Raw genomic sequence first — 9,451 nt, forward strand, 5'->3', positions numbered from 1 at the left:
AAATAGAATTCATTCTCCTTATTCAAATAAAAAAGAAAGTTCATAAAAAAAGAAAGAAAAATAAACAAGCAACAAAAATGATAAAATTGTTGGGTGAAGATCTAGAAGAAGATCGTTGATTCTTTTGGAGAGACCTCAAGCTTCCAATTCACGTTGACGAGAAATTACCAGGGAGAAGAATAAAGGAGAAGAAGGGATGGAATTAAAAAGAGCATTGAAAAGGAATCATTAAATTATTTGAATTACATGTTTACCCTTCAGATTTACACGTTTTAAAAGAATACAAAGTGGGTGTTTTTTGAATTTTTTTTTTCCGACCCTGTTTGCCAAAAAAATTCCAAAGTTGACCCCCTATTGAAAAAAAATACAGAAATGACCCACTTTCAATTTTTGGGGGTTTTTTTTTTGTCGTTTTCTGGAGTCCCGCCGTTTCAAATGGCGGGAATGAGCCGTCTTTCTGACGGCCGTCACGTCGCTGCAGGTTTTGTCTTTTTTTTTTTATTTTTTTTTTCAGTACCGCCATTTGAAATGGCGGGAATGAATATATCTTTTTTTTTTCGTTTTTTTATTTTTTAAGCCATTATTTGTTTATTTATTTGTTTAACAATAAATAAATAAATATTAATTTATTTGTTTAATAATAAATAAAAACATATTAATTTATTTGAACGCATAATACATAACGTTATTAACTATCGGTTATTTATACTCGGACAATTTCTCCTAATATAACCGTTTTTTTTTGCCATTATTTGTTTATTTAAAACACAAATAATAATAAATGAAAATTAATGATAATAAATATTAATTTATTAATTTTAAAACACTAATTATTTTATTCATACGAAATAAAAACAAAAACTACTTTCTCCTCGGCAACCATTTACGCCAATGTAAACTATGACCTCCCGTAGCACATAATTTATCTTTTTTAGTTCGTACGGGTCGTTGATTTTGCTCTTCCTCTTCCTCTTCCTCTTCCTCATCTTCTTCCTGTTCCACATCCTCATCAGGAATTTCAGCATCATCATTAGTTTCCATAGCGACTTCATTTTGCACTTGTGGAGCTGAGTTGGTCCAGATTTCGTTAATGAAGTCATCGTCATTAAACCCTGCTGCCAGACTTTCTATAGTATTAGTTTGTGAATTTGTCCAATGAGGTGCGTAGTTTGTTTGGGGATAGTTTACAATGTGTGGGGGGGTTGGTAGGTTGAACGAGGAGTACTGTGATTGGTCTGGATAACTGGTTTGTGTGGTGTACTGAGTTGGATTGTAGTCATCAAATGAATAGTTTGATGTTCGGGAGCTTTCTCCATGATGACTTTGTTGAGAATAGGTTGGATATGGGATTGGGGTGTTATATAAGATTTCGTTTGTGGGTTGTGGAGGTGATTGGTAAGTTTGGTTGTAGTTGTAGTTGGTGGATGGGTTAAAGCTTTGGTCAAAGTTAGTGGGTGGAGGTGTCATGAATTGGTTGTATGTTGGAGGTGTATTTGACCACATATTTTCATCTGGCACCGTATAGGTTTCTGGCGCTGCAGGATAGTCACACGACAATTGTGGTAAAATTCTTGCACATGCTTGCCTTGGGTTTGTCAATAATACATCTCTAGAAAGCCACAGATGATTTCCGAAAAATTCCCAATACCATGCAAAATATTGACGATTTGGATAAACCTCATGGTTATACCGAATGCCCTGAAGTGCTAATTGATGTCGTTGGTTCCAGTTTTGGACTTGACGATGATGCTTATCTCTCCACGAGCCTTTAATTTTATCTTTTGTCAAATTAATTTTGTGGAAAGCTTTCAAATTATCTGGTAAGGCAGGTGGATATTGTGGTAAGCCAAATTGAAGCCGAACTCTGTCCGTTTGATGCCTCTCGACTATTTGAAAATTGATGAGATATGTGTTGGCAGACCATATCTGGCTTTCTTCTTCGTTGTTGTAATGGAATTTGAGATAAGGCCTCCAGGAGAACTGTTTAAATATAATGAATATTAGTCTTCAATTGTTGACTAAAAAGCAATCACGAAAAAAAATATAATACCTGATCATATGTCATGGTGTCAATTTTTGAACGTATAGATACGAGATTATGCCGAGGATGTTCCACGAATTTATTACCATGTGCTAGCCATCTAATTAATTTTTAAAATGTTATAGTTAACATAGGCTGGATAAATGTATTTAAAAACTAATAAAAAATAACATTTATTTTACTTACATATTTGCCAACGGAAGTTGTGTATCAGCTTGTGGTGTTTGTCTGGGCACGGGAGCTAAGCATGACATTCTTGACCACGCCCATGCTTGTAAGAGAATTGTGCACCCAGGCATGTCGCTAGTGCCATATATTGCGACGTCACACAAGGATCTATATAGCGTGGCCAAACAAGCTGAACCCCAGCTGTATTGTCCAACCTCCTCAGGTGATTTATCCAACAATATGGGTAAGCATATTATCTTACGGTTTTTTTTATATCGTGTTATTATTAAATAGGTTCACTATCTAACTAATTGTTTTTTCTTAACGTGCAGGACATGCCCTAAACATACCCTTGTTCGATTACTATCGGGGTGTAATCCAGAATGCAAATCAGCGTGCATTAGATTGGGTGGACAATATTCCGAAAGAAAAATGGATTCAAGCATATGACGAGGGTCGACGATGGGGTCACATGACAAGCAACATCGTTGAGTCGTGGAACTCTGTGTTTAAGGGAACACGCAACCTACCTGTTACGCCTATAGTTCAATCAACCTACTATAGGCTGGCATGTCTCTTTGCTGATAGGGCTCAAAAAGCGTTTGCAAGGGTAGGTTCCGGAGATTTGTTCAGTGAATATTGCCAGAATGTGATTAAGGATGAAATTGTTAAGTCCAACACCCATCATGTCGAACAGTTTGACCGAGAAAGGTATACCTTCTCAGTCCGTGAGACCGTCAACTACAGGGAGGGAAGGCGAATGGGAACTTTCAAGGTGGACCTACAAGCGGGGTGGTGTGATTGTGGGAAATTTCAAGCTTTACATTTGCCTTGTTCCCATGTCATAGCCGCGTGTTCTTCATTTCGCCATGACTACACAACCCTTATTCCAGCTGTGTTCAAAAACGAGAGTGTTTACTCCATCTACAACACAGCTTTCAAAGTAGTACAGGATAAGAGTTATTGGCCCCCATACGGCGGTCCCGTGCTTTGCCATAATCCAAACATGCAAAGACTAAAGAAAGGTCGACCCAATAGTACCCGCATAAGGACTGAAATGGACGAGGAGGGGGTAAAGAAGACTCCGACACCGAGACAGTGTGGGTTGTGTCGGCATACTGGTCATATTAGGAGAAATTGTCCGAGTTTAAATAACCGATAGTTAATAACGTTATGTATTATGCATTCAAATAAATTAATATGTTTTTATTTATTATTAAACAAATAAATTAATATGTTTTTATTTATTGTTAAACAAATAAATAAACAAATAATGACCAAAAAAATAAAAAAGGGTTATATTAGGAGAAATTGTCCGAGTATAAATAACCGATAGTTAGTAACATTATGTATTATGCGTTCAAATAAATTAATATGTTTTTATTTATTATTAAACAAATAAATTAATATTTTTTTATTTATTGTTAAACAAATAAATAAACAAATAATGGCCAAAAAAATAAAAAATAAACGGTTATATTATGAGAAATTGTCCGAGTATAATAACCGATAGTTAATAACGTTATGTATTATGCGTTCAAATAAATTAATATGTTTTTATTTATTATTATTATTATTATTTGTGTTTTAAATAAACAAACAATATCCAAAAAAATAAAAAAACGAAAAAAAAAATTAAATATTCATTCCCGCCATTTGAAATGGCGGTACTGGAAAAAAAATAAAAAAAAAAAGACAAAAACCTGCTGTAGCCTGTCATGAAGTGACTAGTGACAGGAAGACGGCTCATTCCCGCCATTTGAAACGGGCGGACTGCACAAAACGACAAAAAAAAACCACCAAAAATTGAAAGTGGGTCATTTCTGTATTTTTTTTCAATAGGGGGTCAACTTTGGAATTTTTTTGGCAAACAGGGTCGGAAAAAAAAAATTCGTGTTTTTTTCCAAAACAAAAGGTGCATCATGCTAAAATAGACCTTCATAAAAATGAGTGGGTCTATTGTAGCAAACCCAAAAAAAAAAAAATCTATTCCGTATATAGATTTCTTACATGTTAAACCAAAATAAGTGTTTGCCGGTGGTCAATTAGTTAGGAAATTCACTCTCATGCATCAATTAGTTAAATTAGAAATGTGTAACACAAATTAGACGTGAGATGGATGTTTGTCACTAATAAATTATCGTCTATATGATTACCTATTGTGTGTGTGTATATATATGCATAGACGAGTATTTTTTTTTTGGTGGTGGCCGGGGTTCGAACCCCGGACCTTGCATATTTTTATGCATTGTCCATACCAACTGAGTTAAACTCACGAGGACATAGACGAGTATTAAAAATATGGAAACAGTATACAAATATTTGTCATCGATAATTATAAAAAACATACAGGTCAAATATTTATCATGATACATGAAAATAAATTGGACAAATATATGTCATTGATTAATATTAAAAAGAACACGAGACAAATATTTATCATTGATACTTAGAAAAACATATAACAAATATTAAAAAAAAAACATGGGGCACATATTTGTCAATGACACATAAAAAAACATGAGAAGAATACTTGTCATTTGTTTATATAAAAAACACAGGAGAAAATATTTAAAAAAAACAAATATTTGTCACTAATTTGTAAAGAAAACAGAAAACTAGCTAGTTATATTTGATAAGGTTAAAGAAACACGACACATTTTTTTCAAATACATAAAAAACACAGGACCAATATTTCCTTTTCGAACCACAAAATTAAACTCTGATTCCCATAATTATTTCATCCAATTACATGAAGCCATTTACCTTTCTGATGAAAAAACATGTATTTTACAATTGTTGTTGCTTAATTTCAATTGTATCATACGGTTTATGGTGAATCTCTTTAACTAACGAATATATCATTAAATCCATTTTGCTAATATTGAACCTAACAATAATATCTACTCCCTCCGTCTCTAAATAATGGTCGTTTAAGGTTTGTGCACGATTATTAAGGAAATGATTAATTGTGTTGATTTCAATGATAAAATTAATGTCATTTACTAAAATACCCTTAATAATTATAGTTAGTGAGTTTTATTTAATAAATAAGGGTATAATGATGAAAAAAGATAATAAACGATGCATTGGTATTCTAAAGTGACAATTATTTTGAGAAAAATAAAAAATATTAAAGTGACAATTATTTATAGACTGAGGGAGTACAACAAATCAGTGTAATAGCACGGGTAGATGGCTAGTAAATTTATAATTTACATCATGCTAACTCTCAATGTTGCTCAAAACTAAATATTCCTACTAATTTAAACTTGGTTCGAAAATCTCTTTTCCAACACGAAACTGAAAAAAGATGAGTTGGACAGATACAGCCAATATATATTTTGTCTGTCACAATGTCTTTTTCCCAACAAAAAATAACGTTGTCTTGCAACTTTAAGCGTTACAGTCATTAAACTCTACTTTGATTTTCAGTGTAATAACTTTACTCCCTCCATTCCTTTTCTTTTGATGTTTTAGAGTTTCAATTATATTCCAAAACTTTTGATGTTTTAGTGAATTTATTATTGTTTTCTCAAGTTTACCCTTGTTGGAAAACACCATAAACTATTAAAGTAGTTGTGACATTTAGTTTATCACATGTGAATCAAATGATAAATAAGGACATTTTAGTCAAAAACACATAAATATTTATATACTTTAATTACTCCTTAAAACTTGTGTCAAGAGCTAAAACATCAAAAGAAAAGGAATGGAGGGAGTACTTCTTTTTTTTTTTTTTTAAACTTTGAGAAAATTGTCTCCATAATTTTAAAATCGTCTCTTTAGTACTTACCTACGGGGTTCACGGGTTTTGGTTTTGGGCGATTTTGGCCAAACTTGTTCTCCGACTCAGAATTTATTTGTTACGAATACAAAAATAAGTGATTTTGGTGTTTAACTAATTAGAGATTATTTTTTAAAGTTTATATAAAAAAAAACATAAGCTATTTTGTGTTTGGTTACATTAATAAAAATCACTTTTTTATGAAAGAAAAAAAAAAGATATTTTTGATATGTTTGGATACAACTATGTAAAAATATTTTTTATAACAAAATTATTGTGAAGGACACTAATAATAGGAAAATACAGGGATAAAATAGTAATATTGGTTATTTTTTGAAGTTATCTTTACTCAAAAATATCTCTATCTTATTTTCTGTCTCATCTAAAAAAAATATATAGTTTCTGAGAAGCTAGTCATAAGCTCAAAAATATCTCTATCTTATTTTCTATCCCGTCTAAAAAAAATATATAGTTTTTGAGAAGCTACTCATAAGTCTTAACAACTTATCATTTAAAGTTTTTTTATTACGAGAACTTCTCATTTGAAGTTGTTTTTTGATTATTTTTTTTTTAGATTTTGATTCTTATAAAAAATTATAACGTGTTAAAAGCGATTCTTTAAAAGAAATTATTTTTTTATTAAAAAAGGCTATAACAAACAGACTCTTAATCAAACTTAAATAGCTAGGTTGGGTTGTGTTCCAGACTAGCCTAAAGCCCAATTCGACTCCCTAGGGGTCCGACCACGGCCCATTAAGAAGGCGACACCATACGATGAACACGCCCTAAAATTCACCATATCACAATACAGGCTGAGATGGCTCACGAGGTTTGGGGGTTACCCACGCCCACGCAAGTCGAGGATAACTCACCCTAGGCCGAGAGATGCCCACGTCTGTACATGACGGTACGATTTTCAGGATAAGATTTGCTAGCCAAACCCTACCTTACCACTATTTATACCCAGACATTAGCCTTGGGTCAGCCCAATGACTTGGGTGTCGGAGCACCTCCAGGTATACAACCCCACTTCATCTCACCGAGGGCTGGCAAATGATGAGTCAATAATTAGTGTTTTTAATTAGTTATTTGAGTCTATTTTATTTAGATTTTATGTGTTTTTATTTACTTTCTAGAACTATTTTACTTCAATTGCAAGTTATTTAATTCCAGGAATAAGTATATGAAAGATTGAGTCTTGGAGCAAAAGAAAGGGGATTTGGAGCTGATTGAGGCGAAAAATATGAAAATTTTGTGCAAAAATATCAGGCACGGCCGTGCGCGACCTACAACACTTCTTTTGCTGCTTTTATTTCCTGATCAAGCTACCTTTTTAGTTTATTTCTGACTTAAAGCCCACGGTTTCTTGTGGAACATTCTATTGATGTATTTCTTGGGGCTTAAGTTAGTTTTAGGCTATAAATAGATCAGCTAGCAAACATATATCTTTCATCTTTTGTTCTTGGGAATTATATGTGACAATTGTTTCCATTAATAAAAGTACTTCTTTTTATTTTCTTATTTTCTTTCATGTTATTCTTCTTCTTCTTCTCTATGTCTACAATGAACATGAGTGAGTAGACTTCTGTGTCTTGGGATTGTTGGATGAGTCTAATGACTTAATCCCTATCAAACCAAGCTTAGAACCCTAATTTTATGTAAATCTATTTTCTAATCTATTTCACCGTTTTTCTAATGAAATAACAAGTATTAATCGAATGACCGAAAGGTGAAGTTTAATAGTTGTTATTTCATCATCACAAATATCAAGTGAAGGATCGAAAGATGATGTTTTGATATTGGAACAAATGAAATTAGACAAGGATTGTGAAACATGAGAATAGTCTAGCAAACCATGAGACTTAAAGTTTCGTTCTTAAAGTGTTTCAATAGCAATCAACCATGAGAATAGGCGTGGTTGCTATTGAAATACATTCATTGAGACCGAAAGGAGATATGAAAAGCCAAAGAGAAACTTGTCTTTAGAAAATAGGTCCAACGTAAGATTCTAAGTTTAGGGTTTGGTTTGTGAAGCAAGATGCATATCAAACAAAATAGGTTGGTTAGAGTTGGATCCAAACTTAAAGAATTCAAACAAAATCACCAAATAACTTCTCTCTCTAAAACCTTTTTCTCTGACTTCTCTCTAGACATAACCCCTTTTGCTTATTCCCTTTATCCAAACCTGTCGCTCAGATGTAGACCATAATCAGCGGTGGTGCGAGGAGATTTAGTCTCTGCACCACCTCGTCAGCCCCTCATAGTTGTTCCATGTCCGCGTTTTCCGATTCGGTTCCGTTTTGCTGAGTTTCCATTCTGTTCCAGAACTGTCCGCGTTGCTGTTACGGTTCCGGTCTGTTTTCGGTTCGTTTCCGTTCTATTCCAGATCTGTCTGCGTTTTCGGTATGGTTCCGCAGCGGCATCCATATGCGCCTACCCTCAACAGTTCTTGTTTCCTTTTGTGGTTCCGATCTGGTGGTTGGTGCTTGTAACGCCCCATTTTTATTCTATTATTTTTAGTGGATGTTTGAGTGTTTTATATAATTTTATATGATTTATTTGGTATTTGATGTGTTGTATATTATTTAAATGAATATGGCTTTATTATTTGTGGAAATATTAGGAGAAATAAAAATAGGAGTAAAATATTAATATTTTGGTTAATGGGAGTTAATTAGTAATTATGAGAGTTTAGTGGGAGTTAAATGAAAAGAAAGAAGTTATATTTTTGGGAGAAAAAGAAAGAGAAGCAGAGATAAACAGTTTCACGTACAAACAATAGAAAAACTGGTTTTTGGAGAAAAAAAGGAGAAGAACCAAGAGAAAGCTAGGAGAAGAGCTAGGAAGAGAGAATCCAATCGTTTTTGCTGTAGAATTTGCTGAGATAAGGTAAGGGTGGGATTCCTTTCAATAATCATGGTATGTAATTTGAAAATTGATGAATTTGTTGTTCTTGTTTTTTTTAGGGTTTGAGAAGTTATGTTAGATGATGAATTATGATGAAACTTGTTGTTGAATTGCATGATTATATGTTGTTTTATCCCCTATGTTGTCTAATAAACCTGTAAACATGTTTCTAAAACAATTTGGGTGATTATGGGATCAAATTTGGGGTTTGGGTTGATGAAATTGGGGTTTTTGGGGTGAAAACTGGTCTGTTTCCGTAGAACTGTCCATGTTCCATCGTAGTACGATGCTGGGAAATCGTACTACGATTTTTCCAGCAGCAAACAAGACTTTTTCAGTGTATCCCATCGTAGTACGATGCATTCCATCGTAGTACGATGTAATAGTGACAGCATTCCCCTGTTTCGTGTTCTTGCGTCTTTTTCACCCGTTTCTGTTTTGAACTGGCCTTAGGTGTAAACATGAAAGTTGTAGATAATTAAGTTAGCTTTAAAATGGCCTTGGTTTGGAGTGGAAAAGATTTGTAGATTTTGAGTTATGATAAAAAT

At 33.3% G+C, this 9,451-nt stretch overlaps 2 protein-coding genes across 2 annotated transcripts; one reads left to right on the forward strand and one right to left on the reverse strand.

Annotated features, from left to right (window-relative positions):
- Nucleotides 1-493: 493 nt before the first annotated feature.
- Nucleotides 494-2,610, reverse strand: LOC146900519 (uncharacterized). Its single transcript, XM_085736955.1, has 4 exons — nucleotides 2,560-2,610; nucleotides 2,228-2,466; nucleotides 2,051-2,141; nucleotides 494-1,980 (listed from the first exon to the last, which is right to left on the reverse strand). The coding sequence occupies exons 1-4, from the start codon at nucleotides 2,608-2,610 to the stop codon at nucleotides 862-864; spliced, it is 1,500 nt and encodes a 499-aa protein (XP_085593081.1). The 3' UTR covers nucleotides 494-861.
- A 44-nt stretch (nucleotides 2,611-2,654) lies between these two features.
- LOC146900520 (uncharacterized) lies at nucleotides 2,655-3,446 on the forward strand. Its single transcript, XM_085736101.1, has one exon. The coding sequence runs from the start codon at nucleotides 2,682-2,684 to the stop codon at nucleotides 3,369-3,371; it is 690 nt and encodes a 229-aa protein (XP_085592227.1). The 5' UTR covers nucleotides 2,655-2,681; the 3' UTR covers nucleotides 3,372-3,446.
- Nucleotides 3,447-9,451: the final 6,005 nt, after the last annotated feature.

Source organism: Medicago sativa, chromosome 8 (assembly GCF_051527215.1).
Source record: "Medicago sativa cultivar Bolivia chromosome 8, Bolivia_mono, whole genome shotgun sequence".
In the NCBI taxonomy this organism is placed as follows: Eukaryota; Viridiplantae; Streptophyta; class Magnoliopsida; order Fabales; family Fabaceae; genus Medicago; species Medicago sativa.

What these genes read in the sequence shown, in the direction of transcription:
- LOC146900519 (XM_085736955.1), bottom strand. Translation starts at nt 2,610, where the DNA reads ATGCACGCTGATTTGCATTCTGGATTACACCCCGATAGTAATCGAACA. An exon ending in CAACTTCCGTTGGCAAATAT is followed by an intron (nt 2,142 to 2,227) that starts GTAAGTAAAATA and finishes AAAATTAATTAG; the next exon opens with ATGGCTAGCACATGGTAATA. An exon ending in ACACCATGACATATGATCAG is followed by an intron (nt 1,981 to 2,050) that starts GTATTATATTTT and finishes ATATTTAAACAG; the next exon opens with TTCTCCTGGAGGCCTTATCT.
- LOC146900520 (XM_085736101.1), top strand. Translation starts at nt 2,682, where the DNA reads ATGACAAGCAACATCGTTGAGTCGTGGAACTCTGTGTTTAAGGGAACA.